Raw genomic sequence first — 26076 nt, forward strand, 5'->3', positions numbered from 1 at the left:
CTCGCGAGATCTCGCTTAGCGGTCCTGACAGGCGGGAGTTCTTTCCGGGGGGTTATGGGAGGGCTTTGGTGTCCGCGATGGGGGATCGTCGCCTGGTGCGGCCGGTGCTGGAGCCAGCCTGGGTGGTGGGGCCGCACTGTGGAGAGTGCCGGGCGGGGACTTCTTAGGCCCGGCTGGGATGGAGGCGCGGAGCGGGGACTGAGGCGGCTCGGGACGTGGAAGCGCCCGAGCGGGGCCCGGGGAGCCGCCGTGCAGCCGCCCCGGCGGCCGAGGAGCGGCAACCCTTCCCAGCGCGCGCAGGAGGACGAGTGGCGGCGGCGGAACAAGACGGTGCTCACCTACGTGGCCGCGGCCGCCGTGGGCATGCTGGGGGCCTCCTACGCCGCCGTGCCCCTCTATCGGCTCTACTGCCAGGTAGGGAGGCACGGGGTGCAGGGTGGAGCGTCCTGCGCCATCATCCTGCGGGGCCTCGGGACGGGGAGACCCCGGGGACCTGTCAGGGGTCTCTTGGGCTCCAGACCCGGACAGACGTGCTCAAGGTCACAGTTCCGGTGGTGATGGAGCGTGCGTACCACGCCTCCGAAGGAATGAGCTTCCAGGCACTCTGTGAAGCACAGGGATAGGGTCCTCCTGGGGTTGTTAGATACCTGGAGGTTCCACGGGACACCTCGTCCCTCCAAAAAGAGAAGGATTATCCAGCCTAAAATGCCAGTAGTCCTGAGACCTACAGATAGGAAGTCATTGACACTCCTGCGTGTTTATGTTCACAGGCTTTCGTCAGGCAAGGCTAGGTTAACATTGGATTTTTAAAAAGTAACCTTAAAATCAAGTTCCATGTTTAACGTTGGTATGTCCGAAAGAATGCCCTGGTACTGTGGAATCACCAAGTTTTAGAGCAAGAAATAAGGAAGTAAATATAGGAAGCCAGTTTATGAGCCAATTAAAATGTAACCCAGCCAGACGCTGATTGCCTTGGTTAGTAGTAGATCTGGGCTTGAGCCCAGGACATCATTTTAGCGACTGTTTTCTACCTGTTTGTCTATTTTAGTTTAAGCACCTAACCTGAGAAACTTTAATAAGATATGTCCCAAAAATGTATAAGGGGCTGATAATTCAGAACACTTAAGTTGCTTTTTATTCAACTGACTTAAATTCTTTTGGAAAAATAGTTCGTCTTAAAATTTAGTCTCTTAAACAGAAGTATATACTTACTGTGAAATAAGGCCCTGTGATTTGTCTTTTAGGATTAAAATGTAATTTGACAATGTTGAGAGAAATTGAATGAAACTAAGTAACTTGTGTAACAAGGAAAGATAGTAAAATAGTAACACGGGAGTCTTTCCTTAGCCTAAAATTGGCTTTCTGTTTTCCTGGTGTAGGAAAGGTAAATTATCTGGAAATCATAATTCTGTTAACCTCACGCAGCAGAAGAATGTCTTAGAAGTAGCATCACCCCCACATCTGATAAGGAAATCATAGCAATAAGGAAATGCCAAACAAAAATTACTGGTGCTTTATGGAAGTTGACTGGGTAACCAAAAATAAAAAACTAAAAAACGGGTTAGGTACTCATTAACTGATAATGAAGGATAAATGATACGTGTGTATGTGGAGAATTATAGGTAAGTGTTAGAAAAATCATTGATCCACCCACATGGGGAAACATTTATGATGTCCAAGGAAAGCAGAATATAAAAATAAAACTATGAATTGGTTTCAACCATAAAAGCTATAATACAGAAAAGGATAAACGCATGAACATTTCTGTGTTTTAATTGAAATGACCAGGTTTGGGTAAAATTTCTTTTTTTTCATTGAATAATTGGTTATGTGAAATACACTAACAATGAAGGGAACTATTTCATGAAAGGTTACACTTCAAATTTTTGCTTTATACTCAGTAATAATAGCTTGTCTTCAAAATCTGCTTTTTTAAAATGACTTGCTGAAAAAATAGGAATCACTTTAACAAATATAGGCAAACCGTTGACACAATTAAAGGAAATGATCAGGGGAGTATACAATTTGGCTCAAAGTAGAACATTCAGTTGTTTTTTAAATTTTACTTTTGTCCAGGAAATAAATGAAGATCTAAAAACCGTTGCTTAATATATCCAGTGTCTTGTTCTAGACTACAGGACTTGGAGGATCAGCAGTGGCTGGGCACTCATCAGACGAGATTGAAAACATGGTGCCTGTTAAGGATCGAATCATTAAGGTCACCTTCAATGCTGATGTGCATGCCAGTCTCCAGTGGAACTTCAGACCTCAGCAAACTGAGTTATATGTGAGTGACTAATGGATTCATCTGTGCTAAAGTGTTACACCCATCTAAACTCACTGTAAAATGCAAGTACACCCCATGAGTAATTACCCCTGATAATATTCATGAGATATAATTCATGAAATGGAATTCCTCAAGGAATATATTAGAACTTTGAAATGTTTACTTTTTGATAGTACCTTACATTTAAATGAAACTATGACATTTGGGGTTTCTGTGACAGTCTCACCCTGTAGCGCAAGCCAACCTCAAACTCATGATCCTCCTACTTCAGCTTAGCCTTGCTTGCTATTATTCTTGATTTCTCAGTACATTAACCTCTGTTTAAACAAAGGCTTTATTCAGTCAATTTGACTTTGGTTATAAACTTACTGTAAATAGATTTAAGGTTAGTTTGACATTGATATCCCCTTAAAAATATTCAACCATGGCATTAAGATCTAATGAATTAAAGGTATAGAGGCATGTGTTATGTATGGTGCTGGCTATATGTTAACTTTTAATCAACTTAAAATAATGTCATGTGTTTATAACCATGTGATTAAAAGTTGACTAAATCCTTTGGTCATTAATGTTGAGTTTAGCAGTGCCTAATCATGTCATATAGCTTTCCTAACTTTTACTATGGTATAAGTGATAATAGAAAAATGTGGAGAATTATTGGTCATAATAAGTAATTTACTGGTTTATCAGTAGTATTTCTGTCTGTCAAAAAGAAAAAAATATAATTTTGGGAGGAGGAGAAAGTATTGAGGTATGAACCAAGGGTCTTGTATGCGCTGAGGAAGCAGTCTACCACTGAGCTAAACATCTGCACTAAGAAAAATTTTAAAGATGTGAAGTAATTATTTCAGTAGTAACAGTAGTCATATTATACTCCAGCATCATTGTATCCAAAATGTTCCTAAATTTTTACTAATTGCAGTCCTGGGAAGATTTGAGGTGAATGATTTTTAGCTGTAGATTAACCTCACAAGCCTTAATTTCAAACGTTATTATTAACAAACCCTTACAAAACAGTGCTTGCCCAGTTTACTAAACATCGCTTAATTTTCATTAAGGATTTTGTAGGTTATGATTTTGAATAATTGTACAACTTGCATGGCAGTAAACAGGGTGATGGCGAATTGGTACAGGTGACAGAATATCCAGTGGAAATCTTTTACTACCTTTGTTGCTGTTTTTAATTTCTCAAAGTATTAACTCCTTTTAGTTTAACAGATTTTGTTCAGTCAGTTTTACACTGGTTGTAAATTTAAGTTATTTAGAATTGAGGTAAGTTTAACATTGGCATCCTTTAAAAAATTTGGCAATCATGACATTCAGGTTTTACTGTTATAAAGTAGTTAGGCTTGAGCTGTGGTTTGTCTAGCTTGTCCTTGGACACATTTTAACTAATGGTAGATTATTTCTTGAAGACATCAGACAACCAACTTTGATATTCATAACTAATTTGTTACTGACATCAGCAAATACAGTCTGAAACTAAGATAGGATTGTGGCAATATTCACAGTACATTGGTTTAGGTAGTATGGCCCAATGAATAGAAAAATAATCTGACTCTTAATTTAGCAGAAGGAAATAATAGTATCAACTGTATTGTGTATTTATTGAAACAGGTGGTACCAGGAGAGACTGCACTGGCATTTTATAAAGCGAAGAATCCTACTGACAAACCAATAATTGGAATTTCTACATATAATGTTGTACCATTTGAAGCTGGACAGTATTTCAATAAAATACAGGTAAACTGAATAAACTTTATGATAAAAGTATGTGAAACTGCTTAGTATGAATTAAATGCTTTTAATTTCTAAAAATTCATTTTCTGGCTGGGTCTTGTGGTTCATGTCTGTAATCCTAATACTCAGTAGGCTGAGATGGAAGCAGTGCCATGAGGTAGAGTCTAGCCTGCATATGGATATGCAGTGGGTTCTAAGCCAGGCTGGGCTACAGTGTGAAACCCTGTTTCAGAGGGGGGGGAAAAAAAGCCTAGATCAATCAATATTTACTTCTAAACATAAAGCTGTTTTTTTAATCTTCATTGCTTACACCATCTAGCTGGAGAGCAAAGCCAAACCTGTGTTTGCTCCTTTTGTTTGTTTGAGACAGGGTCTGTGTATCCTGGCTATCCTATAGCTCTGTAGACCAGGATGACTCAAACTCAGAGATCCACCTGACTCTGCCTTCCAAGTGGTAGGATCAAAGAGTTTTACTACTACACCTGGCTACTGTATATGCTTCTAAGATTAGAATTAGCCGGGCAGTGGTGGCACACGCCTTTAATCCCAGCACTCGGGAGGCAGAGGCAGGCGGATCTCTGTGAGTTCGAGGCCAGCCTGGTCTACAAAGTGAGTTCCAGGAAACCCTGGAATACACAGAGAAACCCTGTCTCGAAAAAACAAAACAAAAAAAAAGATTAGAATTAAATTGTTTCCTAACCCTTAAAGCAAAACTCAGTCTGTGATGAAAAGATGTTGCTACCCTACGATGGCACTTAAGGACAAGAAATGAATATTGCTTTGTTTTAAGTAATAGAACAGGAATGTTATTAACTAAATACCTTTCTGTAATTTGTAGTGCTTCTGTTTTGAAGAACAAAGGCTTAATCCACAAGAAGAAGTTGATATGCCAGTGTTTTTCTACATTGATCCTGAATTTGCAGAAGATCCAAGAATGGTGAATGTTGATCTCATCACTCTTTCTTACACTTTTTTTGAAGCAAAGGAAGGGCACAAGTTGCCAGTTCCAGGCTATAATTGAAGTAGCTTCCAAGACCTGCTTCAGATTTGTGATTTTTGGAAAATCATGTATTGTTCTTTCTCAGAAGAGAAATATTCTACAGTAATGTATATTGAAACCTTGTATTTTAAATGGTTCTATTTCTTTCTTCCCAACTTCATTTATCCTATTTAAGACTGAGAGAATAGGTTCAAAGCTAATGAAAAGATGCTGCTATCTTGTGATGGTACTTAAGGGCAGGGAATGAACATTGCTCTGTTTTAAGTAATAGAGAAGGAATATTACCATGCCTCTGAAAAATATATCCAATGTACCACACGTGTGATTATTAAAAACAGCATGAAGAGCCAGGGAGATGAATCACTGGTTAAATTATTTGCCCCATAGGCCCGACAACTTGAGTTCTGGTTCCTGGATCCAGCCTTAAAAGAGTAAATGCAGTAGCTCATATCTGTAATCCCAGAGTCCTTAAAGTGAGATGAGAGGTTGAGCTGGGAAACTCTCCTGGCTTTTATATGCATGCTGTGGCTGCCCACACACACACCAACTGCTTTAGTAGTTCAGTTTAATTCTGTAGTTGCCTTCACACTTGTAACAATGCATCTGAAAACTTAGGAAATGTGCACAAGTGGTTTGTTTTAGTTCACAGAACTTATCACCAAGCAAGGTGGCTGCTGTTTTCCTTCAGTATAAACTGACACTGTTTAAAAATTGTTTTATTTTGTGAGTATGCGGGGAAAGAAAGTGGCATCCATGCTGCAGCACGTATATGCTGGTCAGTGGACACACTGTGGGAGACGGCTTTCTTTCACCATGTGGCTTTTCAGGAATCAAGGTTGTCAGACAAGGCAGTGAATGCCTTTACCTACTGAGCTGTTTTTGGCCGAACTGACAGTTTAAAAAACTTAAAGTGGAAGAAGAATCGCTCAGCTCTGACAGCCTGCTCCAAGTTCGCATTCTTAATTCAAAGGTGGCTTTTTCTGTTGAGATTGAGGGCTATTTTATTCAAAGTATTGTATAGCCAGTGACTTGGAAATGATGGTATAATGATCTAATAGAATTACACCTGCTAGTCTATGCTAGCATTTATTGTTACAATTTCAAGTTCATTAATGTATGATGTAAGGATGAAATTGTGAAGACTTACTGACATAAAAGCTCCTTGAGGTCAAAACAAAACAAAAACAAAAACACAACTCTCTTAAATTAATAGTAATTTAATTTTAAGTAAATGATACAGTTTTGTTTTCCAGTAGTATTTATTTCAAATCAAAGTGTAAATTATAGTTAAAGGCAAGAAAGTTTATCTTTATAAAGGCCACCTGATGCAGTGGCCTGCTCAGGCACTTGAAATATAATTAAACGAGTCATCAAGTTTAAACCAAAGTGTCATTTATAAACAAGTGCAAACTGACTTCTACATTCAAATTCAGTTAAATGAAGGCACTCATTTTCCTCCTCACTTCCTGCCCCATCTGTTCACAATGTTTTGTAGTAGGACGATCTTCAAGTACCCTTGTAGGTCTGTGATGATTTCTATTGGTAGGAATGCCTCCGCAGCATAAGAGTCTACAATTTAACCAGTTGGCCTAGTACCAGGCAGTTCCTTCTGCTGAAGGTGTAATTGTTATAGCCAGTTTCTCCTGAAATCCTGAGCCACTGTCAGGAACAGCAGTGTTAGCTGGAAAATGTTAACTATTCTGTTGAAGCTTCATCACAGCAGAGAAGTGGTCCACTGTGGCTTTCCCTGTTGGCAGGTCTTGTCTTTCAGGCCTTTGTTGAGCAGGGACTACTTTAGAGAGTTGGCCTTTTGTGCTGCTAATGAGCTGATCATGCATCTGGAATAAAGGGAAGACATTGACCCATTTCCTGCACTCCTTGAAAGACTTGAAAGCCACACAATTAAGCAGAGGAAAGATTGGAATGCACTTCTTCCATGGTTGGAGTTGTGAAGGGAATAAAAAGGGAATAGGTCAATGGAGACCAGGCATTCAGTAGTGTATAAACAGGATAACTGGTGCAGGAGCACTAATGAATTCTGTTCGTACAACTAACAGGTATGGATTGCACACTGAAACCGTAAGAGTAGTATTAAAATGACAAGAAATTTTATTGATATCTGCTTTGTTAGTATTAATACTTATATACCCAGAACCAACTTTTATATTTCTGTGCCTCATTTCTAGTTGATATGATCATGGAGATTATATGTCATTAATGAGCACTGGTCAGTGTTGAGTAATTCAGAGGAACTTGGTATTGTACCAAAATAAGTGTCAGACTTAAATGGTGCTTGTAGAATTTAATGCAAAATGTGATAATTTCACTTAATTATATGGAATCTAAGTTGTATAAACTGGTGGGTTTTGTTTTGTTTTGTTTTTTGTTTTTTACCTTAGCAGTCACTATGACTTTGAGTTCCTTTGTGGTGGTAAGCATCAATTTCTTCATAAACAGCTCTGAAACAAAGCCACCAAGGCAGAAGAATTACACATCAGTTTCAAAGTACTATATTACCACCACCAGAATTAAAAATACAGGCTGTTGGGGGTATCAGGAATCTTAAGTGAATACAAAGAAAGATCTTTATCCTTGAGCTTATTCTAACATACAACATCTAATGTTACGAGTTCTTTCCCATGCCTGTTAAAGGCCAATTTATTTTTACTTTTGATTTAAAAGGAAAACTATGGTTCAAATTTGGGCAGTTTGATTTTTTTACTTAAAAAAAATCTAGTTTTAAAATATTTTCAAAATACGAATAGTGTGCTTTATTTTAATATTGTATTATAGTCTAGATGGGAGAAGTCTTTAGCTTGTGTTGGTCATTGTACTTTTAATAAATTATAATTTTTAATAATTTCCCTCAGTTTTTGATATGTGTCTTTATAGCTCAAAAATATCTGTACCCAAAGGTAGCATTCATATATAGAATATAGCAAAACACAGCTGTGAGAAATCTCCCAAAATAACAGCACTATCCAATAAACTAAAGTGACAAACTTCATAAATTACCATGTTTCTAAAATTCTAGGCTTTCCATCCAGTAATTTTACCTTTCACCCTCTTTCAACCACTGATCTCAGTATCTCTCAGGAAAAAACCTCATGTCTTAATAAGTTCCTCATCATAATATGGAAACTTCACTGTCCTTTTCAATCCCTTCAATTTATATTCATGTGCATTGCCCTTTACTTCCATGGACCTGTCAGCCGTCTTCTCAAACACCTCTTCAGCAAATGCCCTCTTTTCCAAATCTTCACCTTCTCCCTTTATACTAGGTTCTAACCCTCAGTAGCTCCATTTTTTATACGGGTGCAGTCTCTTAGCACATAACTACTAGAACCTACCTCAATAATACTCTAGTTCCCAAGCCATGCCCATCATCTCTTTACACTTAAGTTCTTGTAAGATATACAAGAACTTAAGTTCTTGTAAGATATTTGTATGTATTTTCACTCTTACTTTTTAACAATGAAATGTGGCTTCTGTCCCCAATTCACTAAAATAGCTTTTAATAAAACCTATTTCCATGTAACTGAGTCCAACATCTAGTTTTCAGTTCTTGACCTGGTTGTACTTAGAGTAGTGTTCATAGCTGTGTGCAGGTTAAACTTCCACACCCGGCACTAGGTTCCCTATTACTTTCTTCATTATCTGTGTTGGCATTTCCAGTTCATGGAATGTGCTAAAGCTTTCTACTGGGATTCTATCCAAGTTATTTTGTAGATTGGACAAAAGTTAATGTCTCCTATGGTTCCCTCTAGCCTTCATTTACATTAGTTCTTCCTATCATATATACACTGTAGTTACTATATCCTTTCACACTGTTGACACATCTATTTGCCTGCCAGTTTGTATAGCTTGTTTGTCCATATTACATTTAATGTTTATAAGAACAGAGAGCTTGTCTTGTTCAAAATTAGGTTAACAGTCACTCCCTTTGGTATACATGAAATGTTCAAGAGAATTTTGTGTATTCTGAAGATATGACCAAAAAAATATGTTGACCTGGGATTCCTCACCAACCAGTGATGTGAAAATTCCAGCACTTCTAAGAGTCTCAGCTTTTCCTTAGAAATTCCTGGATTTCATGCGACCTTCAGTGGAACTGAAGCTTTAAGTCTCCAGAAAGTAAGAGCCACACTGGTAAAGAGTTCCAGGGTTTTTCTTCTCCAGCTCCCCTACTGCCCATTTCACCTATGGTACCTAAGACACACATACCTACTTAAAGCAGCTAGTTAATCTAAATATGCTCAGGAACCTGACGTAATGGCATGGAATTTAAGTACCAGTTTCTTTAACTATGTAACTACATATGTTCAGTGTTCAATTGTACTTTATCAAACTTGGCCAAGAGAAATTCCATCATCCTGAGTTAGTAAAAGTTCCTAGCAGTTGGGTGTGGTGGTGCATACTTATAATCCCAGCATTCAAGTCCGGGCAGGAAGGTCTCCTGAGTCCATTACTGTTTGTTAATTAATAAATGATGGCAAAATGGCTGTCTACTCTTAGGGTTTAAGTAAGGGGACAATATATCAAATGCTTACGTGTGCCAGGATACTGGCTGAAAAAAAGTAAACAGCACCAAGGCAAAACATAGATGAGAGAAACAGGTTAAAATAGTTATAAGAGCTGGTGGGACAAGCCTAAATTAAGGCTGAGCATTCATAACTAATAATAAGAATCTGTGTCATGATTTAGGGGCTGGTAGCACAAGAAAGTCTGCTATATTTGGCACCCAATACAGGGCCTGAGAAAGTCGAAAACAAAAAATACAGAAAAAAAAAAAATCCCCCAAAATGGATATGGCTCCTTTAAGAGGCTCTGCTGTACAGTGAACACTTGAGCAGCTGGCATGCTAAGTAGAAACAGCAAGCTAAGTCAAAATGCCTGCCACAGTGTGGGTACTAACTTCCTAGAGCAGGGGCAGTTAGTTAGATGCAGAGCCTGGTTAAAAGCAGTGCTCAGCCAGGCCTGCAGGCTCAAGGATCAGGTCTCAAGGACCTGAGGAAGGGCGGAACCAGTTGCCAGAATCTCACAGTGGAGGAGGGTCTAGCTGCCACTCAGCCCTTTAAGGCTTGGTTCACACAGTGAGAAAAGGCTACAGATACACAGTAAAGACAGGTCCAGATGGGACAAAAAATTTCTAAATAGGTTACAGTATGTTAAAAAAAAATGTGCATAGCCACTTAAGAAAGAAAAAATGGATGTAGACAGTCATAGGAAAAGTAAATAGTTTAAAAATAAAGTCTCCAAAGAGTAAAATAATATAAAATAATAAGCCATGTAAAGATGGTAAATACTCAGGGAGACTGGAGTTCGAATTTTTTGAATGCTGATGAGCAGACAGCTGCTGAGAGACACTGGATTGTAAAAGGGGACTGCTGAAGTAAACCAGCCTAGATACTTTAGGAATATCTTAACTTTAAAGTGGAATTCAGAAAATGTATTCTGTTGGAAATGATAGGCTGTGGATTCCTTCAAGGTTAATAAGGATAAGGTTTGATTGGGAGAAACCTGAAAATCTTGGCTACAAACATAAAAGAATTAATTCAAAAGCCGGGCAGTGGTAGTGCACGCCTTTAATGCCAGCACTTGGGAGGCAGAGCCAGGCAGATCTCTGTGAGTTCGAGGCCATCCTGGTTTACAGTGCGAGATCCAGGACAGGCACCAAAACTACACAGAGAAATCTTTTTTTAGAATTAAATCAAGAAAAACTACAAGATAGGTGACATATATACTGATGCCTCTGCATGGGAACAGTTCTAAGACTGAACCACAAATGTTACAACTAGTTTTATCAGGATTTGACAATTTTCTCAGGGTCTTCTAAAAATTCTGTCTGCCCCGGACAACAGGAAGCAGATTATAGAACCCAATGCCCACATTCCCAAGAGGTGGGGTAGGTGGTTTTTGGTCATTTGGTGGTTTATGGATGTTTGTCATCCTTTAGGGGGGGATATAGGAATATAGGATAAAATGACACTATTAGCCTCTTATTTTACATTGGTATGGATTTTAGTATATTGATACAAATTTAAAGTTATTTTTGTTAAACCGTATATATGTTTATATTTTTGTTTAAGGTACTGTACCTATGTAGCTCATTTAAAAATGTAATGTATAATTAAGAAATGCAATTTAGTAGTTAGTCATCTATAACAATCAAATTTGTGGTCATGTTAGGCATGTTTTCAAGGTTAAACATATATTTTAGATAGATAGGTGATCTTCAAATGCTTCAGAGAACTACAGAATATGGCCTTTGAGATGTCTTAATATCATAAGGTTTTCATGCCAGTGAGAAGAGTGTGATCCTGGCAGCACCAATCTACTTCATAAAATAATGATGGGCATGAAAGGAAGAGCCTCTACATGGAGTTTACATTCGATGTGGCAAAGCTAGCCATTTGGGCAAGAAACTGTCCTTGCCTTGCCTGCTGGCAGTATGCTGTACAAACAGGACAAGCAGGACACAAAGGAAAAAGACTGACGAAATTTGCCAAGACAAGACAAATTTCCTTCAAAATTCCTGCTCCATAGAAGTCTGTCAGATATTCTAGACCTGTAGGCTCAAGATGGATGCCCCAACACTGCAGAAGAACCTTGGGTGAACATTGGCAGTTTCTATAGTTTTGGAAGTGGCTTGCACTGCACTTCCTGTTTACTCAGATAATATATCATTCTGGAGTCTTGGATGGAGTTGAAGACTAGATAGCTATAGTTACAGTTCTTAGTTATGATAGAAGGTAAATTAGGTACAAAACTTTGTGGAGTCACCAAGATTTGATAAATAATGGGAATTTTCTCTAAATTTGCCAAATACAAATGTACTGGATATTGTAAATGTAATTCTTACTTGATAATTGTTCTTATATATAATTTTACTATGTTAAATTTAAAACCTTTCCTTTTTATTTAGACAAAAAGGGGGAAATGTTGCAGAATAGAATGTTTGTTTAACTATGTAAAGATGTGTTGCATTTGTTTTATCTTGCCTAATTGGTCTAATAAAAAGCTGAACAGCCAATAGGTAGGCAGTAGAGGGATAGGTGGGGCCAGCAGGCAGAGAGAATAAGTAGGAGGAGGAATCTAGGCTTGAGAAGGAGAAGAGAAAGAGAGGGAGGTGCCTGAGGCCAACCAGTCAGGCAGCTGCCAGCAGGCTATACATGGAGGAAGCAGCAAAGTAGGACACACAGAATGAAAGGTAAAAAACCCTGAAGCAAAATGTAGATGAAGAAAAGCTGGTTAAAATAAGTTATAAGAGTTAGTGTGACAAGCTTAAACTAAGGCTGAACATTCATAACTAATAATAAGTCTCTGTCATGATTTGGGGCTGGCGGTCCAAGAAAACCTGCTACAATTGGCAGTCATGGGTACATGGTGAACTACAGAACATACTCCACAGAAGACAGATACTCCACACTACCACCACCTTTGCTAGTGTTAAGAACACAGGGCTGATGTTTCTACACTATCCCAAATCTTGAGAAGTACTAACTATTTGGACATACTAGTTTTTAATTATTGGTAATTGATTTTTAAAATGTACATTTTTAAATTCTGCACAGGCCAAACAAAATACAACTGGAGAACCTATCTAGACTCCAGGCTGCCAGTTTCTGAACAATGATTTCCAAAGTCTTGTTTTGAGCATTTTTCACAATTTTGGGGGTAATCTTTCATTCAAGAGGATAGATATTATTAAATCTATAATATGAGGCTGGAGAGGTGGCTCAGTAGTTAAGAGCACTGGCTGCTCTTCAGAGGACCTGGGTTCAATTCTCAGCACCCATATAGAAGTTTAGAATGATCTGTAACAACAGTTCCAGGGGACCTGACACCCTCTTTTTGCCTCTGCAGGTCCAGGTCCACATTTGGTACACAGACATGCATGTAGAGAAATAAACACATAAATAATAAAAACCCTATAATGTGCTTACCATCCCATATACAACCTGGCAAACAGGAAATCATTAAGTGATGGTACCGTAAGGATTTCAAGTTAAAAGCCTTTTAGTTTTCCTTTTGAACAAGGTCTTGCTGACATTGGCCTACACTGGCCCCACGTGTGATCCTCCTAACTCTGTCTCTTACATACTGAAAGTGTACTGTAGGGCTATACCTGGCTATAAAACAATTTTAATGGCCACTCTTAAGGATATTTTTGTCATGTTGAACACAAAGAAGTTCTTTTATATATCCTTTGATTCCGTTCTGGGAGAACAGTTTTAAAATGGGGCATTAACATGTCAGGAAAGAAAAGTGTCCTCTCAAGCTTGATAGACATTTGCCACCTAGCTATGCTGAATATTGGTTCCAGTTACTTCTTAATGTGTGTCTCTAGCATTTTTATTTTTCAGTCACAGGCTGAGAGCAATAAGGCCATTAAGAGCAACGGCCACTATAAAACCTCATAAATCATTTTTTAATAAGGCCATAAATGTCTGCCAAGAGCTAAACAAAGTTAAATGAATGACCAAGCTCAAGCTCAGTTAGCTCTGTCATCAAAGGGAACCGAGACAAAACATAAATTAATAATTTTATAAATGACTTACTCTGTAGCAGGAGCTAAGGGATCAAACTCCATTACCTCATAGTAATTGGGTGGCTGGAGATCATTGTTTGTTATCACTTTAGGTGCGTGAAGAAAAAAAAAAGTAAAGTAAGTACATATACATTGCGCTTGTGAGGAGCATGCACAATTAATATTCTGTTTAATGTGACAGTACTTAATATTTAGATTTTAAACATATGAGTCTAACAATTACAACCAAAACAGACAGTTCAAATGCTAAGTTCCATGAGTCTATACATAAAAAAGATTTCTAGATCTCAACTAAAATTTCATTTATTTCAGTACAAACCAAATACAATATTCAGTTCAGCACAAGTATTTTTATGATCTAATGTGAATCATAATGGTGTCAGCCCTGAGCTTATTACATGTGGCTCAAAGTACAACAAGCTCTCCACATTTCCCCTCTATTTTCAGTTAATAATCTGGCAGATTACAGCATTCTAACAAATTGACTTATTTGATGCAAAGTATAGGGTCTTGTATACCTGGATGATTACTGGGCAAGGGTGGCAGCCTCTGGCTCGATGGTGTTGCTGTGGCAGTCTGTACGCTAACTGGCTGTAGTAACACTGAATTGGAGTGTTCCAGAAACTGAAGAAAGCATAACATGTGTTCAGGCTCACATTCTACATTAAGCATTTTTGTTACTTAGATTTCCAGGTTTCTAAATGGCATGGCTTCAAGAGCCATATACATTCAACTGAGTGAGAACTAGTCATTTTTACTACTTTCATTTTAAAGTAATAACTACTTGTAAAATTGTCTGCATGGCTTCATGCTCATTACATTCCTTTTCCCCACATAAAATGTAAAATGTATTTTAAAATACTGTTTTTTTAAGGAAGAAGCGCAATTGTGTGGCTCAATCTAGCTTCTGTTTCATTCTGAATATGAATCTCAGCCTTGCACAGGAATGAAATTCAATTTACAAATAGGCATGCAATGATGCTATCAAACCAAGTCTAATAAAGACAAGTAGTTCTATATCCAGGTTTAGCTAGCATACCCAAAGAAAGATAGAACTTGAGAGGCTGAGACAGGAAAATAGTGAATTTGAGGCTAGCTATATAGTAAGACCCTGTCTCAAAAACCAAAAACACTTCTTGTAATCTCCTCCTTCATCCTACAAGTATGTCACTTACTAGCTACCAGGAACTGTTAAGAAATAAAACAGACGAGTGGACAGCAGTGTCCAGTGGCGTGTTCTATGGTGAAAGAGCAAGAAAACTGGAGAAGAAAGGCTGACGTACAGTGGGATTCTGTGCTCTCAGCCTGGTCACAGGGGATGCCTCACCACTGGGGACCTTCCAGCAGAGCGCTGAATAATTAATATGGGAGGATACAAGTTTCTAGGCTCTGAAGGCAGGGAAGTCATTATGGTTGGAGGCACAGTGAGCCGAGACAGGTCCAGGGTGAGGCAGGAGAGGTGATGGGCAGGTAAGATCGGCATTCCAGGCATCCCCAGAAGAAGACAGTGAGGAAAACAACCAGGTGGGCTTTCAGCAGATGAAGGGCATGACTGGAGGAAACTGCTCGGGTTTGGTTTTTAAGAGGACATTGGGATGGGGTGGGAGAGAAGCCTTGGGAGGCAAAAGCTGAAACACAGCAAGCCTGGAGAGGTTGTTAAGCATCCACTGTCTGATCACTTAAATTGGTGTGGGAAGTGGAGAGGTGTAGGGACAGTGAACAAAGTAGAAAGTAAAATGGTGAGGTCACGTGATACTGACCTAGGCTTTCCCCCTGAGCAACTGATAAACAGCATTGGCCACTTAATGAGGTACAGAGTCTGCTGGAAATGCTGGCAGAGAGTACTGGGAGAAAAGGGCGAGAGAAGATGCCAAGTTGATAGAGTTCTGAGTTCGGGGAGCAGGGTCTAGGCTGTAGATACAATTTTGTTGATTGTGGAATCTTGGTTAATTTAAGGCAGGAACCAAAGCTCGGCATGGTGGTGCATGCCTTTAATCCCATTATTTAGGAGGTAAAGGGATGAGGCTGAGGAGTTCATGGCCAAAGAGACCCTGTCTCAAGGAAGGAGAAAGAGGGAGAAACAAAAGATCCTAAAGGGATGAGGTAGGTAAGATAGAGAGGGAAGTCTGTGCCTGGAGTTTCCAATACTGAAATACCAGGTGAGAAGAGGGAAGAAGAAATGGAGAGAAACAAGGAGTGTGTGAGAGTCATATGTACACAAAATAGCAGGTGACTAATTGTTCAGAGTAGGACTAGTTCAGTTATGTGAAAGACACTGATGATCTTCACAAGGGTTTAGGAGAGGGAAGGATGAACAACTCTGGAATTTACTAATATAAGCAATGTTAAAGGAAATATAACTTTTTCTTTTCTTACAGTGCTGGGGATCAAACTTAAGGCTTGTGCATACTAGACAGGTACCGTACCACTGAGTTATATTCCAGGCCCAGAAATTATGACATCATTATCTTTAACCATCTTATCCAAGAAAAGTAAAATAAAATTTGTCTGTCTGTAAAGATTAAGGTTGCCAACATGGCTGTGTGAACCAACTGTAAAGATATGCAGAGTAGAGCATAAGACTCAACAAGCAATGCTTTTGGTCTTGATTATCTGCTGACTAGGTGAACGGCTAGCAAAAGGGTTTTGTTACTCACATTATCATATGTGTGACTTGAGGCGAGGTTTTGGCTGGTCCTTTGGGCAAACCTAGGATAGTGTGATAACACAGCATGATTACCCTACAGCGAGAACACAAATGCAAAAAGTAAGATGATTTCCCTTGTCTGAAAACAAAGCCTGTAGCACACCTTCAGCCTACACAAAATGACACCCCACTTCAAACTCACAAAGTGATAACATGCCATCTAGTTTTGGCACCCTCCTAGTCATGAAACTCAAAATCAAACACAGCAAGAACATCAGTCTTTGAAAGTAGCGGACGTCAGTAGCGGACGTAAAGCCCTGGAGTGTACACAGTACAGGATTGAAAACACAACCTTCCATCTTTCCATCCGGAACTACCATCCATTACATCTTAAAAGATGAGAAGCAGTGCAGAGCCAAAGTTAGGAAAGATGAGAGAGTTCCCATTCTGGTTAAAGTGGAGTGGAAACTCATTTTATCCCATTACTAATGCCACTATAAAAGCTGGAAACAGAGACCAGTGAAGCTACTCAGGAATGTGGAAATAGTAGCAGGCTGATTGGGAAAGAAGACCAAAATTTAAGTACCACTGAGCTATTGTTGAATTCACCGTGTTTGTATACTCTTGATTTGAATGCAGCCCTGGACCCCAGATAACAGATGTAAGTGGACAGAACTCCAAGGGAAGCACTCATTTGCATGCAGGGAGCACGAAAGACACCCCTCTCAGCCTCTGATCCATCTTTACATCCCAAACGTAGCCAACCCCATGGTGGCTGCGGTGGCTCCAGAGGAAACAGGGCGGGTCAGGAGAGTAAACTCTGGAGTTGGGGAAACTTCTTCTCCAGTAGACTAATCTGTGACCTCAAAAGCATGGGGATACCCATTGTTTCTTTCTGTCCTACCATTTGTCTGGAAAAGCACAGCAGAACGAAGATTAGGTAATTAGATAATAAGATGACCAGAGAACAGAGAAGGGGAGCTCCAGGACACCAGAGAGTACCAAAGGTGAGAGAATTCAGGAAAACAATCTTGTAAGGTTGTTATGAAATCATAAGATTGACTTGTTTTTAATGTCTGTGATTCTGATCTCCTTAATGAAGTCAGTATACTGAGAACTGGACACAAAACCTGCTGCTAGACTTCTGATTGACCACAAGGTGGGACGTAGGAGGGATGGATTTGAACAGCACAGCCAGAGCTTTGAAAATTCAGCTGATTTTTGAGCCCCATATTACAGAGGCAGGCTGAAATTATGAACTGAATCTAACCAAGTTCTTTGCTTAATAACATCAAATAATCAACATTATAGACTAAATTTTTACCAAAACCAAGCATCTACTAATAAAAATTTGAAAAATGCCAAAGATATAATTCAAAATGACTAGGCATATAAAGAACACACACAAAAAAATTAATGTAGTAAAAAGGCAGCCAACAGAAATAAATACCAAGAGAACATGGATGTTAGAGTTATGCCAAAGACATTTTTAAAGCAGCTACTTCAGTACAAATATTCCAAGAAGCAAGCATTCAGTCATGCTTTTAAAAACGGAAAAATAGAAAATGACAGTTAACAAATAGAAGACATAAATAACAAAGTAGAAATTTAAAAAATGAAAAAACAGAACATGGTAGAAACAAACTTCGAGTTGGTTTAATTGTGAAATGGAGATGACAGGACAGTTAGTAAACTTGAACGTAGATCCTAGACATGATCCAGTTTGAACAGGCATGAAATAGACTAGACAAGCAGCCCTAAACCACCGAGGCAATAATACCATCCAACAACTGTTACCACAGTCCCAACAGGCAAGCAGAATGTGTGTAGCACTGACAATAAACATGAATCAATAAAGGCTAAAAAGTAGTTTGGTGAAAGACAAGATTCCAGAAGGCCTGTGTAGTGAATTAAGTGTTATTCACCCACTCTCTAAAAGGATATGTTCAAGTCATAATGCCTAGAACCTGTGTTATCTTATTAAAGAGATCTCCATGTAGTTAAGGATCTTCAAATGCAGTCGTCACCTGAATGATCTGATTGAGATTCAAGTCTAAGGGACTGGTCTTAGAAAAGCTTAGTGAGACTGTAGTTGCACATAAGAATCGGCCAGAAAGTAGAGGCAGAATTTGGAATAGCCATTAAGCCACTGAAGCCAAGGAATACCAAGTCACCAAGGAAGGGGCAGAGGACAAATTATTACTGAAAAGTGCCAGAGAGACTGAATTTCAGACTTCCTGCTTGCATGACTATGACATAATAAATACCTGTGGTTTTGAACCATCTAGTTTGTGGGAAGTTGTAATGGTAGTCATAGGAAATTAATGTGCTCAGCCAACCCTACACAAATACGTCAAAAGAAATCACACCCATACATCACAAACTGCTCAAAATTAAAAAAGAGGAAACAAAATAAAAATTTAAGGCAGAGCACATTATTTATAGAGAAACAACTGTTTAAAACCACTTCTTTTTTTTTAAGCCACTGGTTTGTAATTCTCCTGGGGTGCTTGTAAAAACTAAGATTTGTGCTACTGAGTCAGAACCTGTCGGGGCTAACAATTTGATATGTGATCTGTGTTCAAGTTCACTATGAGACATTAACAATCATCTTAGTAATTTATACACACCTGAATATGACATGAGTTGTTATACATTAAACTAAACGTTGGTAATTGAGATTTGGTTTCTTTTGTGAGTTTCATGGAGACATTTACTGCAAGGTAAATTTTTCTGTATTACTCATTCATTCTCGTATTACCCAACAAGGTTAGTAGCATGGCAGGAAAACAGTTACTTAGCAGGCAGCTCAACTAGAAATTGGCCTACATTTCAGGATGTGCTTGGCCTGTATGACCAAGACCAGAGCCAGCCAGTCTATGGTTTGGTCTCAGTTTGATAACCCACAAGGTGGTGACTGATGCTTCACTTCCTAAAATATGGATTATTTCCCTCTTCCCTTATACATTTTTTCCTTGCCTTTTGAAAGAAATTCTCTGTTTAATACTTTCTCCTTCTTGTCCCTATAGTCTTCTCCCTTTTAAGTATAGAAAAGCAATTAAGTAATTGGGGATACAAGTGTTGAATAAAAGAGAAATAAATCGATATTCCCTGTTACCTAAAGATACCTTGGAAAGATAAGAGAACCCAGCCAATTAATGGATTCAGTGCAACACCAGGGAAGGGAAAGAACAAAGTGGAGATGAGACAAAAAAATAAAAAATAAAAAAATGTGTTTATATATTTTTATGTTATTTTGGTATCAGTCTCATGGAAACATGTCACCTATTTCCTAAAATGTGTGTGTGTGTGTGTGTGTGTGTGTGTGTGCGTGCGCGCGCGTGTGTGTATGCTCCTGTGTATATATAAATAAACATTAGCCTTGTCGTAAGACAAATCCAACCTATTTATACTTTTAGTCTTATCTATCCTGCCTGTCTCTAAACGTGAGCTACCACCTTTTGTTTTTTCTGCATTTTATGCAAAAAGACATAATTATTAACAAATTTCATCCTTTCAGTACTTTCTTACACAAATACAATGTAGTATACTCACACTACTTGGCATCTTCTTTCCTGTGTGACAGTAAAGATAGTTTCTCATGTACACATCCTCTTTTCCCCCTAGCTGTACAGTAATAATGTATCACATAGCTATTTATTTAACCAGTACCCAACTAATGGATGCTTAGGTTTATTAGCCACCATTGCCCACCATATTGTAAAGAATAGCCTCATAAATACCTAAGTGTAGGAGTGCAGCATGACTTCCTAGAGTTAAGAGATTACTGTGAATTTATGGCCAGCCTCAGCCACCTAGTGAGTTCTGGGTCAGCCTGCACTATAGAATAGAACATTGTAAAAGAAAAATAAAATGAAATCCATCCATCAACCAATCAATCTTTGTGCTTTACTGACAGTTCTCTAAAAACCTGAATCTCAATACAATGTTTATGGACCACTGATACTTCTTTTTATTTTTGAGATCTTTCTAATTACTGTAGATTTTGGCAAGCTCCATTCCAAGTCCTAGTCCCATCTTCTGTACAAAAGGAATAGTGATGATGTCACTAACCAAAAAAAAAAAACTTTTTGCAAATACATATAAAAAGTCAACAAAGTTACAGAGCATTGTTATATGTAGGCAATTTCATGAAATTAGTGTGGCTATCATTCTCACCAATTTTGAAAACCATTCCTCATCTTCCTTTGTCACTGTGTTTCCCAGAACTGACTACCATGAACAAAATCAGAGAAAAAGATATAGTGAAGGCTTATTATGGGTTGTAGTAAGTGCTACATTAAGAATTTTATTTACATTTCATGATCTTTATGTGACTCCTAAGAAGTATTCTTAGAGGAAAATGAATTCAGAGTGGCTCACATTTCATGTTATGCCAAACTGCTAAGTGGAAATAAGGCTAAGATTTTGACACAGGTCTGTCTGACTGTAAAGTCTCTACTTTTCTGTACCATCTGTTGCGTGGCAGTTTCCTGTAAAACTGAAACCTTCCATCTTGGAGGGAGGCTCCTTAAAACACAGAATGTTTTAAGGGGAGGTAAACAACAGGGTATTCTAAGAGGCGGTGAAATATTCCATTCTGTAGGGAATCTCCTCATGCTCAGGAAGTAATCAACTCAATAGGTTAAGGAAATCACTGAAACTGACAAGATTCACTAGTTCTCCTGTACTGCCCTCTCCCAGCACATAAGCTGTAAGGGTTGCTGAGAGACATTCTCAGACAAGATGAGCCACCTTAACAAGCTTAGACCAGCAACGCTACCTGGAAGAAGCTAAGATCAGCTAAGCCACTTGGAAGAAACAGAAGCCGAGCTGCCCAGAAGAGGCCCAGAACAACTGAGCTGCCTGAAAGAGAGACACTATCCTGTTGAGATGGCTATAGGTTGTACAGTGATAGGCAGATTCCCAGCTTTCATGAGCTGTCACTCATGCTGGTATGGGCTTTGGTGATGCAGCATTTTTGAGTCATTTCTGCTCCTGTATGTAACCCCTCACTCTTACTCCTGTAAGTAACCCCAGTAAAACTCATGGTTCATCAAGTTGGACTTCGGTGGTATCTGTACTTTTGTCTGTTGTAGGTTCCACATTTGGGGTGAGTAGATGCTTGTTCACATCTCCCCAGAAATAGTGTCACACAACATCACGTTTTCTTACATAAGGAGCCAGAATGCCATGACAGTGGTTCTCTGGTATTCCTGACATACTTACATGGTGGGTATCTCTGTGTTTTCTGATGCTAGCAAATCCACCTGTGGATGAAGCCTGGGATACAAGTTGTTTGTTATAACAGGACTCGGAGAGCTGACACCTAAAATATAAAATGCATGTGTTTTATTTTTAAGGCAATTTTTATCATGCTCATGGTTACTATTATTATTATCCTCAATTTCCAAATTAAAGAAAGATATTAATTTAGATACTTTTGTCACTAGGGTTTCCTCTAAGAGAGACTTTTTAGTCATCATTTATAGGGGACAGAAAAAGAGACAAAGACAGATAATCCCTGCCACATAAGGAGGCTGTCATAAATGAAAAAGATTATATATTGGATTTTCCAAAATCTCAAGCTGATCCAAAATGGAAAAGATTGTGCATGTCTTCTGCCTAGCATGAAAGTGAACAGTTAGAATTTCTTCAGAGCTCAGCCTTCACCTCTAAGCTCTTAAACTCCCATACTATTAAGACACCAAAAGGGAATAATTATCCTCCTTTGCCCAAATTCCGTAATAAAAACCCATGAAAACTCTCCAGTACAAGTGGTTCCACAGATCTCACTAGCTTACATAAGCAAGCCGCCAATATTTCAGAAATGAAGCAAGCTGTAAGCAAACCACAAATTCAATACTGAATACTTTTGCTGTGGAAACACCAAAATGTAAGAGAAAAACAAATTATGGGTTGGCTAAAATTTTAGAATTTGGGGTATTTTTTTTTCCGTCTTGCTTATTTTGTAGCATAACAAAACTTGTTGGATATAAGGATAGAAGATACTAAAAGTTAGATAAGGTGGGTAACTACAAGCCTACAGTGCATTTCACAAAAACCATTTCATTCATCTTCACAACTTTTTCAGGAAACCACTCCTTCACTTCAGAAAGTAAGGAAGTCTCAAAGGTTAGGGGGCAGAACTGGTCCTCCAACTTGCATTTCTAACTGCCTGCACATTTCACTACCATCCAGTCTTGCTTCATAATTCCTGAATTCCTTTGTCTGCATCAATTATTCCCTGTGCTATAGCAAAGAAATCTGACAATAATAGTCTATGTCCAGAAGAGATTTAAATATTGGCTAGTGAGGAGCAAAACCTCTGGAGGTCAGGTAAATTCCATGGCATTCTAAGTCCGTGGGATGAGTTCCAAAGCCCTCCCCTGCACACCCCATTTGTTTGCCGGATCTAACACAACCATTTTGCATGGAAGTGATTACATCTCCAATAGTCAAACCGACTTCTGTCCATCTTGGGGAGTTCAACTAGGAGACCAAGGAGAACTATTTCCAATCAGGCTCCTACACAGTTGCTTATTTACTTAAGCCTGAAAGCTGAGCATTCACAGAGTTGAGTGCGTCCCCATTGGACATAGGTGTTGGCAGGATGGGACTAAGGTCGAGAAGATCACAGGAAGGAGCAGAGGGCTCGTTGGAAGTCTGAAAACAAAACAAAGAGACAATTTAGGGGGAAAGTCATACAACTTATCCTGGCTCTCTTCACACACATTTCTTTGGATATTTTCTGAGGAAAACTTCAGGCCATGGCAGCTTCAACTCCATCTCACTATGCACATGAGTCCTTCTTTAATTAGAGACCCTTCTAACAACTCAAGATGGAAGTCACATCGCCAAAGCCACTGCAGGGTGTCAATGTGCTTCCTCTTTGAAAGAGCTATTTCTAGGCAATCTTTGCTACCTGAGGGATAATTAGTAAGAACTTAATTATTTACTTTATGGCACTTCTAATCACTTACATTGGTGGTTTCCTTCGGGTTCCTGTTCTGTTCCAACAGCCTTTGCTGGTTTCGAGTAAACCTGTTTAAATTAGCAAAGTGCAACATCACTTATCAAACAGAGCCTACCAGTATTAAATACACAGATAGTTGCTATAGTGATGTAAAGCCTCACCCCTACTCAATCCCAGGAAAATACCTTTAGGAACTAACTCTTCTCCAGGGGTGGGGATATGGCTTAGTGACAGAGTTCAAAGCTCTGCTTTAGTCCCCAATACCACAACATAGCCACCGAAACCCTTTCTTTTAGTTAGTAGAGTACCAACCCTCTTAGAAAAAATTAAGGAAAAAAGAAAGTTTAAAAAAAACTTAATGAATCCCATGTTATAGAAATTAGTACTATTAGTAATATGTGCAGTATGTGTATTCTCTAAGTGACTTTATTTCTGTATTAATTTACTTACTTTGAGACAGTGTTTCACTCTGTAGCACAGGCTAGATCCATAGATCTTCCTGCCTGAGCCTGGCCATACTAGAATTATAGGCATGTGCCACTGTGTCTAACTACTTTTAAACTTAGTAGAAATTATACTTTATGTAATTCTGCATCCTAATTCAATTGTGCTGTATTTTTCTAGTTACTTAGAACTGCAATTTTTTAATGCCTATAATATTTTATCATAATAATCAATAACACCCTTGCCAATACTTATTTTCAAATATAAGGTTGTTTCTTACTTTGTCATTATAAATAATTTTCATAAAATTAATCCAACAGTTGCAAAGATGGCCCTGATTAAACTAAATGAAGTGCTCAACTAAACAAAAAAAGTTGTGAATTTGGTAAGGTACTGGTGTGTGTGTATGTGCGCGTGTGCGCTACACACACACAGGAGGGTTGATAGAGTGAGAGGAGAGAAAGACAGGGCTAGGGAAAGGGAAGCCAGGGTAAATTATATGCATGTATAAAACTGTCAAATAATTAACTTAATAAAAATATTCAAGAGCATGAAAAGTAATTTAGTATTCAGCGTACCATCTTTAAGATACCTGATCAGAAAGAAAAGACTAACCTTTTACAGTTTGGGCTTAATTTCCCATTTCCTGTCTACCAAGATAAAAGAGAAGCAGTTAGAACAGTTGGAGAATAAAAGTCCAGTGAAGCTGAAGAAGTCCATATTACTCCTTACTCCCTACATGCCTGTGAATCCGACTCTCTGAACCTCAGTGTTCTGCCCGCTAAATGTGAATAATGTTTGAGCCGTGTCTTCTGAGATGTACTCTAGAGCCAACATCAGACAGCTACAGGGTGAAAATACAGGCAGCAAATTAAAAATAGCTTCAGAAACTTCTGTTATTTCCGTTATGCCATTGACTCCAAAAACCTAAAATATTTTAAAAGCTTATTCTGTATCTGAACACGCTTAAGTTTTAGATCAGCTATTCTCAACCTGTAGGTTGTGACTCCTTTGGCAAACCTCTGTCTCCAAAAACACTGACATTATGATTTATACCTGTAGCAAAAAGACAGTTATGAAGTAGCAACAAAAATAATTTTATGGTTGGGGGTCACTACAACATGAGGGACTGTATTAAAGGGTTGCAGCCTTAGGGAGGTTGAGAACCAAGGTTTTAGATTCTTCTAAAATGCATGCTTTGCCAAATAGGTTGATGGAAATATTTTGCAGGTAGGATGGAGGTGAACCATTGGGGATTTAGAGGCTGGACGGTTATATAGAGAATAGTATTCTCCTCTGATGATACCCATGTCCTACTTCACCATGGCTGTGAAGGCTAGATGGAAACTGGGGTACTGGAGACTGCAGATGGAATGACATCACTGGCAAGCTTACCTTAGCTAGGAGATGTTCTTAGATATTAGAGAAAAGCTCACAGTGCTTTAAAAGAAAGGCTCAGAAGCAGAACGTTAATATGGGAGCCATTTTGAAGTGGGTATTGGCACTGAACGTGGAAAAAAAGAGGCCGTGGGCCAAGGAAAGTGGGTAGCTTCTGGATGCAAAGGTAAGGAGATGGAGTCTCCTCTGGGGCCTCCAAAATGAAATGCAGCCCTGCAGACACTGGAGTCCAGCCCCGAGACAGACACTTGCATCTCCCAACCTGGAGAACTTAGGTTATAACCTAATAATAATAAATATGTAATGCTTCAAACTGTGAGCCTCCTGGCAGAAAAACAAAACTGGTAAGCATCTTTTCGAGAAGCCCCCTTTCTCTTTCTCAGGATTCAAGGACCACAGTCACTGTGGTACATGTTGTTCAGAGCTGAGTCAATACAAGCGATCCAATTTTCCGATCTAGACCAAGTAAACACAAGTGTCTCCTTAGAGGGGCATTTAACCAATGGTCTTATGGTTGGCAACGGAATTCCAGATTCCAAATGAAAACCAGATAGCAGCTAGAATACTGAAAATCGTGGGATTGCCATGGACATTTTTCTGCTTACAGAGACTTATGTCACAGGAAAGGTCTAGGATTGTGAGTCTTTCCAATGCTAAGAGTATGGTGACTGGGCTCAGCATCATGTTTTCTTACAAAAAGTTAGTTACCATCCCTAAGAGGCAGTGAATGTGAGACTATGAAGGAGAAAGGAACCACCACAGAATAGCTGCTGGCTTTGTCTTCCCCATTCTGTTGCCTCATTATTGGTGGGAGGGAGAAAAAGAGTGAAAATCTTTGTGACTTTTAAAGTCTAAATGGAACATTAATGAGGAGGAAAAAAATGGTGATTCAGTGCAGGAAATATCAGGGGTATAATTCAGTGATAGAACACTTGCCTATCAGGGACAAAGTCCAGAGTTCAATCCCAGCATCACACACAAAATGTAATAGGTGTCAATATGCTACTGTGTTAGTTGTTTTTAATATGCATTA

The 26076-nt window shown here is 38.9% G+C and overlaps 2 protein-coding genes across 4 annotated transcripts in view; one reads left to right on the plus strand and one right to left on the minus strand.

Moving 5' to 3' along the window:
• Positions 1-12: 12 nt before the first annotated feature.
• On the plus strand, positions 13-7732 carry LOC118589209 (cytochrome c oxidase assembly protein COX11, mitochondrial). Its single transcript, XM_036196290.1, has 4 exons — positions 13-414; positions 2132-2287; positions 3905-4030; positions 4866-7732. Exons 1-4 carry the CDS (start codon positions 55-57, stop codon positions 5046-5048), a joined length of 825 nt encoding a protein of 274 aa, XP_036052183.1. The 5' UTR covers positions 13-54; the 3' UTR covers positions 5049-7732.
• Tom1l1 (target of myb1 like 1 membrane trafficking protein) overlaps positions 6225-26076 on the minus strand; it is a 47029-nt gene continuing 27177 nt past the window's right edge. For 2 of the 3 annotated variants that reach the window (XM_036196287.1, XM_036196289.1), the window contains exons 9-16: positions 23209-23269; positions 22774-22891; positions 21455-21554; positions 16236-16287; positions 14097-14202; positions 13589-13664; positions 7422-7486; positions 6225-6865 (exon numbers count right to left, since the gene is read on the minus strand). In XM_036196287.1, coding sequence (XP_036052180.1) covers positions 7423-7486; positions 13589-13664; positions 14097-14202; positions 16236-16287; positions 21455-21554; positions 22774-22891; positions 23209-23269 — 577 coding nt within the window. In that variant the 3' untranslated portion in view covers positions 6225-6865; position 7422. Of the gene's footprint in view, positions 7487-13588; positions 13665-14096; positions 14203-16235; positions 16288-21454; positions 21555-22773; positions 22892-23208; positions 23270-26076 lie in introns of all 3 variants that reach the window. The other variant, XM_036196288.1, reaches the window with a different exon arrangement.

Source organism: Onychomys torridus, chromosome 8, assembly GCF_903995425.1.
Source record: "Onychomys torridus chromosome 8, mOncTor1.1, whole genome shotgun sequence".
Classification (NCBI taxonomy): domain Eukaryota; kingdom Metazoa; phylum Chordata; class Mammalia; order Rodentia; family Cricetidae; genus Onychomys; species Onychomys torridus.

What these genes read in the sequence shown, in the direction of transcription:
- LOC118589209 (XM_036196290.1), top strand. Translation starts at nt 55, where the DNA reads ATGGGAGGGCTTTGGTGTCCGCGATGGGGGATCGTCGCCTGGTGCGGC. An exon ending in TCTATCGGCTCTACTGCCAG is followed by an intron (nt 415 to 2,131) that starts GTAGGGAGGCAC and finishes GTCTTGTTCTAG; the next exon opens with ACTACAGGACTTGGAGGATC. An exon ending in AGTATTTCAATAAAATACAG is followed by an intron (nt 4,031 to 4,865) that starts GTAAACTGAATA and finishes TGTAATTTGTAG; the next exon opens with TGCTTCTGTTTTGAAGAACA.